A 19,468-nucleotide genomic window follows, 5' to 3' on the forward strand; every position below is an offset into this window, starting at 1 on the left:
CAATTTTCATAGTCCTGAAAATACAGAAAAATCTTTAAATGAAAAGGTGTGTCCAAACTTTTTGTCTGTACCGTATATCCATCCTGACCCCCTTCCCTCCCATATGTATAACCATCCTGCCCACCCCTCATTTGTATATCCATCCCGGCCCCATTCCCCAAATATGTGTACCCATCCTGGCCGCCTTACCCCCAGTATGTGTATCCATCCTGGACCCCTTCCCACTGTATGAGAGAGAGGGAAAAAAACAAAAACATTCCTCTTATCTGCCTGCGCTCCCGGCGGGGTCGTCCTTCTCTGAAGGTCGGTGTGCTCATAGTAAAATGGCTACAGTCATAGCAGAGGCTGGCGGAGAATGTGTGCGCCCGTCACATGCGGCGCATTACACTGATGTCATACGCCGGTGATGATAGGCGTACACTTGCCAGTATCCATCAGGACGCGTGCCAGGTTCAGGAAATGCTATGGTTGTTGATGCCAGAGTGCTGTGAGCGCTACCCTGTGGTCGTCGCTCATTGCAATGCAGTAATTCAGCTACATAGGAACGATCTGCGCATCGCTCCTATGTAGAAGAGGCGATTGAGTTGTGCCAGCTTCTAGCCTCCCATGGAGACTATTGAAGCATGGCAAAAAAAAAAAAAAAAAAAAAAAAAAAAGTTTTCAAAAATATGAAAAAAAAAAATATATATAAAAAAGGTTTAAATCACCCCCTTTCGCCCCATTCAAAATAAACCAATAAAAAAAAAAAATCAAATATACACATACTTGGTATCGCCGCGTTCTGAATCACCTGATCCAAAAAAAAAAAAAAAAAAAAAAAAAAATTGGCCTGATCACTAAACGGCGTAGCGCGAAAAAAAAAAAAAAAAATCGAAACGCCAGAATTACGTTTTTTTGGTCGCCGCAACACTGCATTAAAATGCAATAACAGGCGTTCACAAGAACGTATCTACATCAAAATGTTATTAAAAACGTCAGCTCAGCAAGCAAACAATAAGCCGTTACCCAACCCCAGATCACGAAAATTGAAGACGCTACGGGTATTGGAATATTGCGCAATTTTATTTTTTTATTTTTTAGCAAAGTTTGGAATTTTTTTTACCCACTTAGACACAAAACATGTCTAGGTTCTTTTTTATCTATGAACTCGTAATTACCTGGAGAATCATAATGGCAGGTCAGTTTTAGCATTTAGTGAACCTAACAAAAAAGCCAAAACAAAAAACAAGTATGGGATTGCACTTTTTTGCAAATTTCACCACACCTGGAATTTTTTTCCCCGTTTTCTAGTACATGACATGCCAAAACCAATGAGGTCGTTGAAACGTACAAATGTCCCACAAAAAATAAGCCCTCACATCAGCATATTGAAGGGAAAATAAAAAAAGTTATGGCTCTGGGAAGGAAGGGAGCTAAAAACTTAAACGCAAAACCAAAAAAAGCTGGGGTCATGAAGGGGTTAAAAAAATTCTCCTTAGGAGACTTGAAGCTGCGATCATCTGCAGACCCCCAGTTGTCATGCCAACCCATTGGCGCCCCAAAATCATGTGACAAGCGGGGGTTGTGACGTGCTCCCAGGCAATCATTAAAATCTAATATCAGAGATTGAAGGCAGCATTTAACATTTTAACAGCCGTAGGCGGATCATGATTCCACCCATGGCTGCTAGAGACACATGACAGTTGATCAGATCCGCTCTGCGCTGCAGCCCACATCAAAAAGGGGATACACTACCTATGATGCACCTATACACCATAGGTTGTTAAAGGGTTAAACTTGCCAATTGATCCTGCGTACAACACTTCAAGAGCTCACCTCATACTTCGCAACCGATGCGATTCAAGGCTCAGCTCACCTGCCAGTGGTTGTACCATTATGCAGACAGAAGGTTCAAAAAAAAAAAAAAAAAAAAAAAAAAAAAAAAAAAAGGGTACACTGGACATTATTTCACACAAACCCCCCAAAATGGGCTAGACAAAATTGTTGGCACCCTCAACTTAATGTTTGATTGCAGTTTTATTGTATTCCAAAGGGTGTGCAACAAATCGCTTCCTATAACCATCAAGCTTCTTACACCTTTCAACTGGAATTTTGGACCACTCTTTTGCAAACTGCTCCAGGACTCTTATGTTCGAAGGGTGCCTTCTCCCAACAGCAATTTTCAATGTTCAATAAGATTTAGATCTGGTCTCATTGCTGGCCACTTCAGAACTCTCCACCACTTTGTATCCATCCATTTCTGGGCGTTTCCTGAAGTATGTTTGGGGTCATTGTTGTGCTGGAAGACCCATGACCTAGGACGCAAAACCAGCTTTGTGACACTGGGTACTACATTGCGACCTTTGGCTATCTTCAGATTTCATGATGTCTTGCACACAGTCAAGGCATCCAGTGCCGGAGGCAGCCAAACAACCTCAAAACAGCTTTGAACCTCCATCATATTTTACAGTAGGTACTGTGTTCTTTTCTTTGTAGGGCTCATTCTATTATCAGCAAACAGTAGAATGATGTGCTTTACCAAAGTCAGCAGTGGGGTCATCATGGATCTCCTGCCATAGCGTTTCATTTTTCATTTCAATCAAATGTCGACAGTTCACTGACAATGGTGTACCCCAAGACTGCAGGACAGCTTGAATTTCTTTGGAAATTGATAGGAGCTGCTTATCCATCCTCTTGGCTTTATTGCATTTCAACCTTTCAATTTTTTTCAGCCGTTCACTCCAGGGAGATTAGCTACACTCCCACGGGTTGTAAACTTCTTGATTATGTTGTGCACCGTGGATAAAGAAACATCAAGATGGACTTCAAAACCAAAATTATTGAAAACAATCTCAAGGTTAAAAGTCCTCAGACAGATCTCTTCTCCTCTGTGTGTTCTCCATGTTTAGTGTGACACACACATACACAACGCAAAGACTGGGTCAACTTCTCCCCTTTTTATCTGGTTTCATATTCACCAGACCCGTTACTTGTCACAGGTGAGTTTGAACAAGCATTGGAAAGGTGCCAACAATTTCGTCCAGCCCATTTTTGGGGTTGTGTGTGAAATTATGACCAATTTGCCTTTTAGTCTCTATTTTTTTGTGCTATGCCAATACACACAAAAGGAAATGAACATGTATAATTGCAATAATTTTCTGGGAGAAGATTGGGACATTATATATCCCCCCCCCCCCATCCTTCAGCTATAAAGCTATAACTACTGGCAGATGAAAAGCAGAGTGAATCACATATATAACAATGTATTCATTTATGGTTACAATTACTAATATATGACATGTTCCACAATATAGTTTTGTCCCATAAATAATAAATCATTTCCGCTACTCACCATCCTGTTGTTTAACAAGTCCTTGATGGATGTATCGAATATATGTGAAGAAATTACACACAGAGGTAATCTGTAAAATAAATTAATAGGCATTAGTAAGGATACATTTAAAAAAACAAAAAAAAACATCAGTAAAATAATGACTCCTCTTACTCACCCTATATCTACAGCATGGAGAAATATAGTAATAATTGCTGGAGTCGCCAAGTTTGATTCTGTGCTTACAAGATTTTGTTTGACCACTTAAAGCGCATTTTCTGAAAAACAAAATTAGTAATGATAAAAAAAATATTCTAGGCAACAATAAATATACATATTCAAAAAAACTGTCAGGAGATGCATACTGCCCGGTGAACAAGCATGAAACAGACAGGCTCCCTTATTTGAGTGGGCTCAGAAGCAGAGCCCCCTTCAGATTGCCATTAGGTTCCAGCTGCACATAGCCGAGGCAGCATGAGGCAGAGCCTGTCAGCATGATTGCAACCAGGTATGTTTTTTCTAGTAAATGTTCAGGTGCATTTCTAGTTCAGTTCCCAACTAGCTTTTCCTAGACTCGTTGCAGTTGATTAATAGGTCTCTTCCATGTGTATAGATAAGATATCTGTTGAACAAGTATGGAGAAAAGCTGGCCGGGGGCCACATCAGACTAGTCAAGTCTTTTCCTATAGTCCATGTCAAGTTTTACAAACTAGGTTTTCTCTGAAAACGCTGCAACATCTCTGAGTAAAATGTAGCTGGCTGCAATTGTGCAGCCAGGCACTTATTACCGTATACACCAGAGTATAAGCGGAGTTTTTCAGCACTTTTTTGTGCTGAAAACGCCCCCCTATGCTTATACTCGAGTGAGGGTCCGATAGATGGAGGGAGAGCGGCAGAAGCAGAGCAGCGGGTCACAGGAGGCAGGAGCCGGCTGCTGCAGCTAAAGCCTGAGCCCGCTGCTTAAGAGAAATGAATATTCACTGTGCTGGCAGTGAATATTCATCTCTCTGTAATAGCATGCACAGTGTCAGACGCCGACTTCCATCAGCGGCCGGGCGATCATGTGTTCCCGCTAAAGAGAAATGAATATTCACTTCTCTCCACTCCCATGGGCGTTGAGGGAAGTAAATATTCATTTTCTTAAGTAGCAGGGACACGATCGCCTGGCTGCTGCAGCTGCTGGCACAAGACGGAACAAGACGCTGTGGGGGAGCTCAGGGACGGTAAGTAAGATGTTTTTTTTTTATGCTGTTTTGATAGGGGCCATGCATACCAGGAAAGGGATGAGGAACTATGCCTACCAGGATATGGATCAGGGGACCATGCATACAAGGATAGGGATGAGGAACTATGCCTACCAGGATGGGGATGAGCGGCCATGCAAACCAGGATAGGGATGAGGAGGCCATGCATACCCGGCTTATACTTGAGTCAATACGTTTTCCGCGCTAAAATTATGTACCTCGGCTTACACTCGAGTATATATGGCAATTCTGCCCATGGTTCTGGCAGCATGATAAATGACAGGCCTTGGCACCCGTTTAGGCACCAATCATCATTCCCCCACATGGGATACCATGGCAGCCAAAAGCCTACTATTGTCTACATCTTTCTACTCCTAGGAAGCTTGGCTTTTTTATAAAAAATGGTCATCACAGAATGTGCAAGACTTTAAATAATCACAGGTTCAAGTCTTCAAGGAGACTAAATGAAAGTCAAATCTAAAATCACTTAACCCAACCAGTAAACACTATAAAGAAAAAAAAGAAAAATTATGGGACAGAGAATATTTTAAGGCATTTTTATTACTTACTGCAAAGGCAAAAGTTTACATACACTAAGATGCCTTTAAACAATTAAAATGCCTTTAAACAATTCTGGACTGCCCATATGATGGACATCATGTGTTTGGAAGCTTCTGATACATTTTTTGGCAATATCTGTGTTGGAGACACACTTATGGATGTATTTTAATGCACACTTGAAACACACTGCTTCTTTGTGTAGCATCATGGGAAAGTCTAAAGAAATCAGCCAAGACTTCAGGAAGAGGAGTGTGGACTTGCACCAGTATAGCTCATACTTGGGTACAATTTAAAGATACCTGAACGTGCCTCTTTCATCTGTACAAACAATTAAAGTAAGTACAAACAAGATGGGAATGTTCAGCCATCATACCGCTCAGGAAGGAGACAGGTTCTATGTCCCATAGTTGGATCAAAGCATGTTCATCATGGGCATATCAAGCCAAGGACAAAAGCAAAAGATGTTGTGACGATGATGGCGGAAGCTGGTAAGATTGTGTCAATATCGAGAAGGAAACAAGTACTGTATCAAAATGAGCTGAAAGGCCACTCTGCCAGGAAAAAGCTATTACTCCAAAAGAAACGTAAAAAAAAAAAATCCACATTAAATGTTTGCAAATGCACACCGGACGAAAAGACCTTAATTTTTGAAGACATGTCCTGTGGCGTGATAAAACTAAAATTGACCTTTTTGGGCATAATAACCATTGTTATGTTTGGAGGAAAAAGGGAGAAGCTTGGAAGCCTAAGAACACCATTCCAACAGTTAAACACGGGGGGTGGAAACATCATGTTGTTGGATTGGTTTGCTGCAGGAGGGACTGATGCACTTCACAAAATTGATGGCATCAGGAGAAAAGAAGATTAATGTTGCACTACTGACGCAACATCTCAAGATATCAGCCAGGAAGTTAAAGCTTGGGCGGAAATGAGTCTTCCAAATGGACAATGACCCGAAGCATACTGCCAAAATGATAATAAAGTGGCTTAAGGATATCAAAAGTCAAGGTTTTGGAGTGTCCATCACAAAGCTCTGATCTCAATCCTATTGAAAATTTATGGGCAAAGCTGAAAAGGCCGGTGCGAGCAATGTGACCTACAAACCTGGATCAGTTACACCAGTTTTGTCAGGAGTAATGTGCCCAAATTCCGTCCAACTAATGTGAGAAGCTTGTGGAAGGATATCTCAAACATTTGACCCACGTCATTCAGTTTTAGGGCAATGGTACCAAACACTGATGAAATGTACCGTATGTAAACTTTTGACTTTGCAGTAAGTAATAAAAATGCCTTAAATTTTTGTTTTCTTTTTTAAACTGCAGCTATCATTTTTTCATTACTTACTTTGGTCCCCCACATTCAACAGCTGACGCTTTCACAAATCGAACAGGCTGAAGGCCAGCAGGCTCAATACTCAAAGTATTATTTTCAACGGCTTCAAGTACAGCAGCTGCTAGCTGTAAGATGAAAGTAGCATTAAGTCTTTAAATTCATAATCAATAGCATCTCATTCAGTTAGTCAAAAGAGCCTTCAATCACAATAGAATCCCTATCAAAAGAGCATAAGATCTTTCCATTTGGCCAATTGTGGACTTTGAAGTGGGAATACTTCATCCAACGCAACTAATAAATGGGAAACAAATCAAATGGTAAAACTAGAGAGACAAAAAATGCAAATAGGGTCTTACCCAATAACCGAGTGGTATAAAATATTACAGGCACACTCACTTTTTTTTTTCTGAACCCATGACAGCACCCTTATATTCCCTCCCTTTACAAAAACGACATTAATATATCTTAACTTTCACCAACACCAAAGGGGTGTATAAGAAAGAAAAAAAAAAAAAACACCCACCAATCTGGTGGTGATTGTTTTAGTAAAGTTAGGGAATATAAGGGTGCGGTCATGGGTTATGAAAAAATAAAAAAAACATATTACCGGTAAGTAATATACACGTCACCCATGACAGCACCAAGAATTACTCATATATTAGGGAGGGTCCACAGCCTGTAGAACCCTTCTCCCAAACATGAGATCAGAGGATGCAGATAGACCTATTCTATAGAGCTTATAAAGAGTAGATGGAGGGGACCACATGGCCATCTTATAGATGTGGTTGATGGAGTCATCTGCCTTCTCTGCCCAGGATGCAGCCATTGCTTCTGTGTAGTGGGTCTTCAAGACCTTCAGGAACAGCCTTACCTACACTCACATAAGCTAAAAGAGCCACCTTGTTAGAATGCAGCATTACTGCTGCACAAGGTGGCTCTTTTAGTTTATAATGGCTGGAGGGGGCGACAGTGGCCCTTTAAGGCCCTTTCTAGACCCTTGAAAATATACAAAAAGGGGCACCATCTTTCATCCAAGGTGCGGCGACTGTCAAATACTGCAGTAAACCTTTTCGGACATTAAGGTATGTAGTTTTTCATACTTAGGATTGTTCGGATTAGAGCAGAAAGATGGCAACACAATCTCCTGCGACCTACGGCGTTTTGAAACTACGTTAGGGAGATAGATCTGGGTCTAATTTCAAAACTATCCTATCATCCAGAACCTAAGTGAATGGAGGCTCTGCTGATAAAGCTTGAATATCACTTATTCTGCGGCAGATGTTAAGGCTACTAGCAGGGCTGTTTTTAGCGAGACTATCTTGTCTGAGGCAGAATTCAAGAGTTCCAGCGAAAGCTTGTTAAAGGTATGATTGCAATCAGGGGTGAACCTAGCCTCTCTGCTGCCTGAGGCGAACGGAAAAATGGCGCCCCCATCCCCCCCACCACACACAGTCCCCGCTGGAGGGGGGGGGGGGCGGGAAGGAGGGAGGAGGGGGGTTGGACACTTGACCCCGGAGTTTTATAAAAAAAAAAAAAAATAAAATAAAAATCTAGCAGCGCAAATCCAGTTACCGTATATACTTGAGTATAAGCCGACCCGAGTATAAGCCGACCCCCTAATTTTGTCACAAAAACTGGGAAAACTTAATGACTCGAGTATAAGCCTAGGGTGGAAAATGCAGCAGCTACCAGTAAACTTCAAAAGTAAAAATAGATACCAATAAAAGCAAAATTAATTGAGACATCAGTAGGTTAAGTGTTTTTGAATATCCATATTGAATCAGGAGCCTCATATAATGCTCCATAAAGTTTGATGGGCCCCATTAGATGCTCCATATTAAAATATGCCCCATATAATCCTGCATAAAGGGTAATAAGGGCCCCATAAGATGCTCCATAGAGATATTTGCCCTATATAGTGCTGCACAAGTGTTATGGCCCCATAAGATGCTCCGCACAGCCACTTGCCCCTTATAATGCTGCACAAGTGTTATGGCCCCATAAGATGCTCCATACAGTCACTTGCCCCATATAGTGCTGCACAAGTGTTATGGCCCCATAAGATGCTCCGTACAGTCACTTGCCCCATATAGTGCTGCACAAGCGTTATGGCCCCATAAGATGCTCCATACAGTCACTTGCCCCATATAGTGCTGCACAAGCGTTATGGCCCCATAAGATGCTCCGTACAGTCACTAGCCCCATATAGTGCTGCACAAGTGTTATGGCCCCATAAGATACTCCGCACAGCCACTTGCCCCTTATAATGCTGCACAAGTGTTATGGCCCCATAAGATACTCCGCACAGCCACTTGCCCCTTATAATGCTGCACAAGTGTTATGGCCCCATAAGATGATCCATACTGTCACTGCCCCTTATAGTGCTGCACAAGTGTTATGGCCCCATAAGATGCTCCGCATAGCCACTTGCCCCATATGCTTTTGCTGCGATTTAAAAAAAAAAAAAAAAAAAATCACATACTCACCTCTCTTTGCTCAGGACCCCGGCACTGGCAATATTTACCTGCTCCTCGTGCGGCTCAGTCTTCGGCACTGACGTTCAGCAGTTATAATGCTGCACAAGTGTTATGGCCCCATAAGATACTCCGCACAGCCACTTGCCCCTTATAATGCTGCACAAGTGTTATGGCCCCATAAGATGATCCATACTGTCACTGCCCCATATAGTGCTGCACAAGTGTTATGGCCCCATAAGATGCTCCATACAGCCACTTGCCCCTTATAATGCTGCACAAGTATTATGGCCCCATAAGATGCTCCGCACAGCCACTTGCCCCTTATAATGCTGCACAAGTGTTATGGCCCCATAAGATGCTCCGTACAGTCACTTGCCCCTTATAGTGCTGCACAAGTGTTATGGCCCCATAAGATGCTCCGTACAGTCACTTGCCCCTTATAGTGCTGCACAAGTGTTATGGCCCCATAAGATACTCCGCACAGCCACTTGCCCCTTATAGTGCTGCACAAGTGTTATGGCCCCATAAGATGCTTCGCACAGCCACTTGCCCCTTATAATGCTGCACAAGTGTTATGGCCCCATAAAGATGCTCCGTTCAGCCACTTGCCCCTTATAATGCTGCACAAGTGTTATGGCCCCATAAAGATGCTCCGTTCAGCCACTTGCCCCTTATAATGCTGCACAAGTGTTATGGCTCCATAAGATGATCCATACTGTCACTGCCCCATATAGTGCTGCACAAGTGTTATGGCCCCATAAAGATGCTCCGTTCAGCCACTTGCCCCTTATAATGCTGCACAAGTGTTATGGCCCCATAAGATGCTCCAACTGCCACTTGCCCCTTATAGTGCTGCACAAGTGTTATGGCCCCATAAGATGCTCCGCATAGCCACTTGCCCCATATGCTTTTGCTGCGATTTAAAAAAAAAAAAAAAAAAAAAAAAAAAAATCACATACTCACCTCTCTTCGCTCAGGACCCCGGCACTGGCAATATTTACCTGCTCCTCGTGCGGCTCAGTCTTCGGCACTGGCGTTCAGCAGAGGGCGCGCACTGACTACGTCACCGCGCCCTCTGACCTGAGCGTCACTGCCAGAGGACGCTGAAGACGGAGCCGCACCGGAACGAGGAGAGGTAAATATCGCGCAGCGCTGCGCTGCGCTCCCCCTCCCCGTATACTCACCTGCTCCTGGCGCTGCGTCCCTGCTTCTTCCACCGCTGCATCTTCTTCCTGTATTGAGTGGTCACAGTTACCGCTCATTACAGAAATGAATATGCAGCTCCACCCATATGGGAGGTGGAACCGCATATTCATTTCTGTAATGAGCGGTACCATGTGACCGCTCAGTGCAGGAAGAATCTGCAGCGCTGGAAGAAGCAGGGACGTGCAGGGACCGCGCTGGGAGTAGGTGAGTATAATTAAACCCCCCACCCTCCCCTGCCGACCTCCGGGTATGACTCGAGTATAAGCCGAGAGGGGGACTTTCAGCCCAAAAAAATGGGCTGAAACTCTCGGCTTATACTCGATTATATACGGGTACTACAGAATCTGCCGCCCCCTCTCTTCTGCCGCCTGAGCCAAAGAGCTCAAATCGCCTAATGGTAGCAGCGTCACTGATTGCAATTTTCTTCCCCCTTTATATGAGGTGCTGTAAAGATAAAAGGTGAGACTCAGCCATCTAATAAACTGATTGGACAGTGTCCTTAAGGATCTTGGCAGAGATCTCCCCTAATGGTATATGTAAGCTCCAGTTGTGTGTATATATATATATATATATATATATATATATATATATATATATATATATATATATATATATATATATATATATATATATATATATTGTTGTGTGACAATATATTTACATGGTGACTTTGTATAGATGAAATGACCTTTGTTATATATTGCTTAAAGCTTCTTTAGGTTTAAAGGAATCACATCTTTCATGCAATATACAGGTGTATATCTGTGACAATGCTGCTACTGGAGGATAGAGTCTCTAACAGCGATATTGCCTTCCTTAGAGTTGAGGTCAGACTGCTTATTAAATTTTGACACTTGGCAAGACACCTACCTTGGGAGAAAACAAATCTGACTCTCCGAGTTTACGAGAAGACAACGGATGACCTACACTCTTCGGTTCCAACTCTTAGATTGTCTACTTTAAAAAAAAAAAAAAAAATTTAACTGTCAAGGTTGTCCCCAACTCTGCCAACTGAGTTCTGCAGCGCTCAACACATCTACCCATCATCCGAAAATCGTCAAAGTAAATGATCACCAATGCTTCCTTCTTCGATAAGCAAGTTGTAATCATTTCTTTAATCTCCCTAAAGCCTTAAGGGCCCATTGACAACATTACTCCTTCTATGCTGAGAACTAGTCTCAGGAAATATGGCGTTTTCATGTGCATTTGGACATGATCGTACGCAAATTTAACTCCTAATATATAAAGGAATCAGGAACCAGAGGTTTAATAGCCGATCTTAGACAAAATTTTAAAAATGACCTAACTCAGGAATCTGTACAGCTCCTTCAGATGGTAGCAAACCCAGGTAGGACTGGGTTAAATCATAGCTGAACAGGTTTTGATTAAGGCATCTAGGGAGCTCTGCACATGAGCAAGCCAGGTGTTCATCTTGACCAGACTGCTGGAAAGACAAGCAGACTGCATGTGTCTTGGAGCTAAAAAGAGAGACAGGCCAGACTACACTTCAGCCGAGTATGTACAGGGCCATATGCAGAGAACCGTGAGTATCAGTAGTTGCCCTGGATAAATGCCGTTTTATTTGACCAAGCAGTGGTTAGCTCAGCTGTATAGCAGTAGTCAGGGTCTGTGCTGTTTAGTCAGTGCTTGGAGAAGGCTAGACAGTTTAGGACTATGACCTTTGTGCAACTTGTAGAAAGAACATAAAAACTACACTTGCTTGGACCAAACCCCCATTGGCTGTATGAACGCTACCCCTGAATTTGGTAACCTTGCCTTGCACAGTGAACAGTTGCTGAACTTGGTTCTATCAGACGATAACCAGTTATGCAACGGTACCTTTACAATGAGGCACCATAAGGTACAGAGGGTCCATGCCATGAGGCACTATGAGGTACAATGGGATGGGACTATGAGGCCACAAAGCACTATGGAACACTGAGGCACTATGAAGACCTATGGGACACTATGCCCCATGAAAAATGCTATGGGGCATAATGAGGCAATATGAAAGTGCTACGATGCACCATGAGCACTAAGGGTCGCTATGCGGCACCATGAGCACCAAGGGTCGCTATGCGGCGCTACGAGGCACTATGAGGCTCTAAGAGTCACTATGAGGCGCCAAGAGTCACTGAGTCATTATGAAGCCAAACTCACTTCCATTTAAAAGAGTAATCCATCTCATGTCAGAGTAGCCCCACCTGAAAGAGCTAACTAATGAGGTGCAGCTGGAGGGCAGACTTTCATAGGGACAATGTGTTGTATTAATACCATGTGCCCTCCTAGGGGTGGAGTTAATAGGCTGGGCAGCAATAGGAAAATCTGAACGTTAGTCTACCACAAAAAAAAAAAAAAGGAAAAAAGAGGAAAAAACCTGCTTACATATGATAAACCTAGGGAGCTCTGACAATAAATGGCTTCACCCAACCACTAACCATGAGTGGAGAAAAAGCTTCGGTGTTATCATTCAAATTCTCTAACATAGCCTAAGGGTCCAAAGCCCAGCTTCCATCCTGAAGCTTACACTTAAATAAATGAAGCCTTTGGTTCAGCTCGGGTCTTACAAAGCACACACACACCCTCAATTTCTGAGATTTGTGTTAACTTTCTTAAGCCTTTCCTAGCAAAACAACAACAAGGAAAGGGCCCCATTAACAAGGTTTGTTAGAGGTATGCCTGTGAACATTCACGAGGATCAATCACCTACAGCTGTTTAGTGAAGGGTACCGGATTCGGAGACTGTACCAAGTCACAACACTGTTCCTCTCTGGACCTGTGGACTCATGACCCACTCTGCTCCACTGGATGGTTTTACTGTGGCTTCTTCACTGCTGCTGTACCTACATCATACACTCGAAGGAAAGCTGGAGCCAAAGCACTCTTGCTACAGCTCATGGATGACTCCTCCAGACCCCCGATGCCCGGCCAGTCTCCCATGCCGGTACTTGCCCAGCCCCAAGCTGCATAAGCTGCGTAGAGGCTGCGATCCATGTCAACTAGACGAAGGATGTGCTTCCTTTTTCACCAACGTGCATAATCAGGGTGCAATTTCATAGATAACGTCCTGAGCCTTGACATGCACAAAGCTGGGATGCGTGGACGTTGGGCACCAGCCTGTGAGCAAATGCTGGTACACTGCAACCATCACTCGGAGAGGACACCCATGTGGGACCTGCTGCGGCCCTGCCAGGAACTGGCCCAATGCTAGAAAAAAACAAAAACACTTTCCTTCGTTCTTCACCAAATGTTCTCCATCAAGGACAGGAAACCAACAGATGTGGAGAGAGGCACCTCCCTTTTTATCTTGAAGGTTTCCTGTCCTTCAACGGCGGATTCCCTCTGTCACTGGTGCGGTCGTGAGTGACAGAAAGACCCTGTACATACATATCATTAGTTTGTGGTATATCTCATGACAAGTTCCTTTCAGCCCCTTTCCAACATGGCCAATTTCTGTGTTTTCATTTTTTCCGAGAGCCATGTATTTCTTATTTTTCTGTTCACATAGCCATATGGGGGATTAGATTTATGCAGGACAAGTTGTGTTATAATGAATGGGTTCATTTAAAATTACAATAGTGTACTGGAAAAAGGGGGGGGGGGGAAATCAAAGAGTGGTGAAAAAATTCTGACATAGTGAGGTAAAAATTACTTGGCAATATGACTGTCCTCATCAGTACGATTATGTCGATGCACGCTGTGAGGATTCAGGAGTCTGCAGTCACAGAGTTAACAAAAGATTGGACAATTGGACTCAGCCTGTGAGCCAACTCCATGCAGCCACTCTGGACTTGCACTGTGGGCTTCATAAGTTAAGGCCTTTATTAGTAATACTTTTGGGGTACATAACACTTTTCGATCGCTTTCAGTATTAGGCGGGATCACATTCCCATGTTCTCCGTTGAGCACTTAGGTGGGGGGTTTTGTGTAAATCCTACGAAAATTTGATTCAGATGAAACCCCTAACAGAAGCAATCACTGTAATGAGGCAGATAGAGACACTTTGGACTTAGTTTTGCATATGTTCAAAATGAAGAAAAGCTAGCAATTCAGTTTTTGTTGTTTTTATGCACAGATCACCGTGCGGTAAAAGTGTTAAGGCAGTTTTAGGCTATGTGCACATGTATAATGGTCCACTGCGGATTTTTCCGCAGCGGATTTGATAAATCTGCACTGCAAAAACGCTGCGTTTTTTTCTGCAGATTTATCGCGGTTCACTGCGGTTTTACAACTGCAGTTTTCTATAGGAGCAGCTGTAAAACCGCTGCAGAATCAGAAGACATGCTGCGGAATGTAAATCGCTGCGTCTCCACGTGTTTTTTCCGCAGCATGTGCACAGCGTTTTTGTTTCCCATAGGTTTACATTGTAATCTAAACTCACGGGAAACTGCTGCGGACCTGCAGCTGCGGAAAAAAGCTGCAGACTCGCAGCAAAGGAAAATAAATAAATAAATAAAAATATATATATATATATATATATATATATATATATATATATATATATATATATATATACACATACATACATATACATATATATACATACATATACAATATATACATACATATACAATATATACATACATATACAATATATACATACATATACAATATATATATATATATATATATATATATATATATATATATATATATACACATACACATACACACACATACACGCTGGGAGCGTCACTGTCCGAAGCCTTTATAGACTGCGCAGGTGCAACGCTCCTAGCGTTACATTATAGAGTGTCAGGAAAACAAAAATGGCGCCGGGAGCAGGGGGTCAGGAGCAGGGGGACACCGTACACATATTTGCACCCCGATTATGCTGTGGCACTTCATGCCACAGCAATTTGTTACTTACGCCATTCCTTTCCGCCTCCATTTTCTCAGTCCTCCTGCTGCCGGAATCGGCGCCTGCGCAGTCCGCGCTTTCCAGCGCCATTTTCTTGAACACACTGCAGTGTGTCTTCAGGAAAATGGCGCCGGAAAGCGCAGACTTCGCAGGCACCGATTCCGGCAGCAGGAGGACCACGAAAATGGTGGCGGAACGGAATCAGGTAGCGTGTGCACAGGATCCCGCCCTCATTACGCTGTGGCACTTCATGCCTTACTTTTAGGCCCCCTGACTCCAGGCCATGAATTTCTCCCTGCTCCCGCAATCGGCGCATGCGCAGTCCACGCTTTCCGGCGCCATTTTGTTGGAAACCTCAGTGTGTCTTCAAGAAAATGGCGCCGGAAATCGCGGACTGCGCAGGTGCCGATCCCGGCAGCAGGGGGACCAAGAAAATGGCGGCGGAAAGGAATCAGGTAGCGTGTGCACAGGATCCGCACATGACAGGATGGGGACGCAGGATGGAGCAGCACATGACAGGATGGAGACGAAGGATGGAGCAGCACATGACAGGATGGGGACGAAGGATGGAGCAGCACATGACAGGATGGGGACGCAGGATGGAGCAGCACATGACAGGATGGGGACGCAGGATGGAGCAGCACATGACAGGATGGGGACGAAGGATGGAGCAGCACATGACAGGATGGGGACGCAGGATGGAGCAGCACATGACAGGATGGGGACGCAGGATGGAGCAGCACATGACAGGATGGGGACGCAGGATGGAGCAGCACATGACAGGATGGGGACGAAGGATGGAGCAGCACATGACAGGATGGGGACTTAAGATGGAGCAGCACATGACAGGATGGGGACGCAGGATGGAGCAGCACATGACAGGATGGGGACGAAGGATGGAGCAGCACATGACAGGATGGGGACGCAGGATGGAGCAGCACATGACAGGATGGGGACGAAGGATGGAGCAGCACATGACAGGATGGGGGCGCAGGATGGAGCGGCACATGACAGGATGGGGCGCAGGATGGAGCGGCACATGACAGGATGGGGACGCAGGATGGAGCGGCACATGACAGGATGGGGACGCAGGATGAAAAGCTACATCTACTTAGCAGGGGTTTATCATTTGTACCCACGTCCGATATGGACTGCTTTGAGGTTATAAAAGACTTGAACCTCTTTGTTAGACAACTCAAATGGAAGAAATTCTTTGTGAGGGAGGATAGGAAACAGTGCGAGAGTTTGGGGATACCGGATGAACTACTTGAGGACGTGCAATTTTTGTTCCATCTGGCAGATACTGACCCTAACCAAGAGGGTAGGGGTCCCTTTACTAAACTAAAAAAAACAAAAGTTCAAAAATGCCCCCACCAATGGGGGATATTGGCTCTTTGGACATTTTTTTGAACTTGGTCACTGAGGACATAATCAAACTATCAGAGTCAAGACACAGGAGCCCCTATAATCTCACAAAAAAAATGAGATTACTTGTCTTCATAATCTGGAAAACGACCCCAATATCGTAATAAAGCCTTCTGATAAAGGGGGTAATGTGGTCGTCATGAATTCAACAGATAATAGACTCCTGTGTCTAGGTCTTCTGGAAAGAAGAGATGAATATCAGCTCCTTCAAACTAATCCTCTGACCAAATTCTCAAATTAATTGAAGGCAATTGTTGAGCAAGGTTTTGCAGATGGAATTCTTGGGAGAGAGGAGAGAGATTCCTTACTTCCAAAATATCCTGTCTTACCCACTTTCTATTGTCTCCCCAAAATTCACAAGGGTACAAATCCCCCAAAGGGGAGACCAATTGTATCAGGGAAGAATAGTCTCACTGAAAAATTGGGCATCTACATCGATAAGGTTCTTAAACCATTTGTGAGCTCATTGAATTCATTTGTACGGGACACCACGGACCTTCTCAGTAAATTGGATGATGTTTTCCTGGACCCTGACATGGTAATAGGGAGCATAGATGTCGAGGCCCTATACTCCTCCATTCCACACGACAAGGGCCTAACAGCTGTGGAATATTTTTTGAATACTAGAGGCACACAATTTGATGAACACAATTTGATGAACACAATAAATTCATACTGAAAAGTTTAGAATTTTGCCTCACTAAAAATATTTTTCATTTTGACCGGAAGCTCTACCACCAGCTCAGGGGCACTGCGATGGGTAGCCCTTGTGCGCCCTCGTACGCAAATTTGCTCCTGGGCTGGTGGGAGGAGACAATAGTCTTTGGCGATGCTACACCATGTCTCGATGATAAAGTAGTATTATGGCTACGTTAAAATCGATGACATTCTGGTCATTTGGAGGGGGAATTCTTTGGATTTTGGCTCATTTGTGGACAGCCTAAATTCCAATAGCATAGGCCTCAAATTCACATATGAAGTGAATACCACCAAATTGTCCTTCCTGGATATATGTATCGAAAAGACCTCCAATGGGGCAATATCTACCAGAACACATAGGAAAGATACTTCAACAAATTCCCTCTTGAGATGGGAAAGCAATCATCCTGTCCCACTCAAGAGGGGTATTCCGAAAGGACAGTACCTCCGTATGCGTAGAAATTGCTCACAAATGGAGACCTTCCAGGAACAAGCTAATGATCTACAAATGAGGTTCCTGGAAAGGGGGTATCCACAGGAAATTTTGAACAGAGCTTACAAGGAATCAGTTAAAAAGGATAGGAGGGAATTGCTTATCCCAAAAACGAGAGATCAAGCTGAGACTAAAGTCCGCTTCATCACAAAATACTCCAATGGAGCAAATGATATCAGAACTATCCTCCAACGACATTGGTCAGTATTAGGCATGGATAGCGATATCAAAGAGTTTCTTCCGGGAATACCCCAAATTACATACAGGAGGGGGAGATCCCTGGGGGATCGACTGGTTCACAGTCATTTTCAATCAACCCCAGGGACTAACTTTTTGACTAACCAGACCACAGGCTGCTTTAGATGTGTAGGGCTTGCGACTATCCTCCCTAGCAGGTCCTTCCGTGGGAATGTGAATGGTGCCACGTACTCCATTCGACATTTCATAAATTGCCGCACCAAGTGTGTGATCTATAAGGCCAACTGTGAATGCAGTATGGAGTACGTTGGGAAAACCAAACGGGAATTCCGTAGAAGGATATGCGAACATGTCCGCGACATTTTGAATAAAAGATACTTCAGTGGCTAACCATATGAATACACATCAAAGTTGTGACCATAAAAAAATCTAATTTGTCGGGATCGACAAAATCACACCATCACCTGGGGGGGGGGGGAGGGGGGTGGTGGTGATTGGGATAAACAAATATTGCAAAAAGAGTGTAGATGGATTTTCAATCTCAGAACTACACAACCACATGGCTTAAATGAGCAATTATAAGGGTGTTTCTTATAATATCTCTATAGCACTCATACATACACGTTAGCTCAAAAAATCTGACATGTCGATTAAACCACCCCCTCTTCCCTCTCTCTCTCTGTGAGTATAGGGCTCAATAGGGACAGGATAGGGATAGCCGTCGTGGAGTGGGGGCGCCACAATGCGCAGGATCCATAGGGTGCCAACCCCCGCGATAGGTAGGGCATCAGCAATGTAGTATTACAGCGCAGATACTAGTAGGCATTTCTTGACAGGTTATATATATGCACCCCCTTTGCTAACATTTTTGGTTTTACATTGGCAATTATAATCCATATATAAATACAACATACAAAATACAACATACGTCCTTTACATTTTGTGGTTCTTCTATTTCCCCCTCCTCCATCTCTTTAATGTAGGGACGCATAGGGATGGATAGTTAGGGATAGTCTTCGTTGAGTGGGGGCGCCATTTGCGCAGGTCTTAAGGGCGCCAACCTCCACGTAGGTAGGGGCCTAGCAGTGTAGTTTACCTATAGGGTATATAGGCTTTTGAAGGATCTGTGGTGTCCCGTATGTTGAAGCAATGCTTGCAGTATCATTAAATTACCAATTTGCTTTCTCTCTATCCCAGTATTTTCCTTACTGCTAACGATTGTCTAATCTACAATAATTTTACTTTCCTCTCTGACCTCACACCCCATTAACTAAGTTGGTACGGTATGATACCGGAGTAAAATCCGGACCATGACCGATGGATAAACGGAGCAATACTTTGCTAGTACAATTCAGGTGGTCTCCGCTTTGGTATGGTTGCTTCAAATCTATAGATGTGCAAAATCTGCACGTTGAAAGCAGCCCCTCAGGCAATACTTCTCCTGGATCACATTTTTCTGGAGGTATGTGCCTGTATTAGATGAGTCCTCACATTATGGAAATGTTCCGGAGTCTCTGTATAGTCAATATTTATAGTGAGAAATGGTTTGCGTTCCATGGCACAGGCTGTATGCGTTCCATGCCTTGCGCATGCGCAAATCCAGCACTGAACAAACCGGAACTGAGGGCACAAGGACCGGAAGTGTGGTGCATGCCGAGGATG

At 43.7% G+C, this 19,468-nt stretch overlaps 1 protein-coding gene across 1 annotated transcript in view; it reads right to left on the reverse strand.

The window, feature by feature from the left end:
- RAB3IP (RAB3A interacting protein) overlaps nt 1-19,468 on the reverse strand; it is a 97,160-nt gene that overhangs the window by 8,330 nt on the left and 69,362 nt on the right. The window contains exons 8-10 of the mRNA XM_069764618.1: nt 6,460-6,572; nt 3,489-3,588; nt 3,332-3,401 (exon numbers count right to left, since the gene is read on the reverse strand). Coding sequence (XP_069620719.1) covers nt 3,332-3,401; nt 3,489-3,588; nt 6,460-6,572 — 283 coding nt within the window. The remainder of the gene's footprint in view (nt 1-3,331; nt 3,402-3,488; nt 3,589-6,459; nt 6,573-19,468) is intronic.

This window comes from Ranitomeya imitator, chromosome 4, assembly GCF_032444005.1.
Source record: "Ranitomeya imitator isolate aRanImi1 chromosome 4, aRanImi1.pri, whole genome shotgun sequence".
Lineage (NCBI taxonomy): Eukaryota > Metazoa > Chordata > Amphibia > Anura > Dendrobatidae > Ranitomeya > Ranitomeya imitator.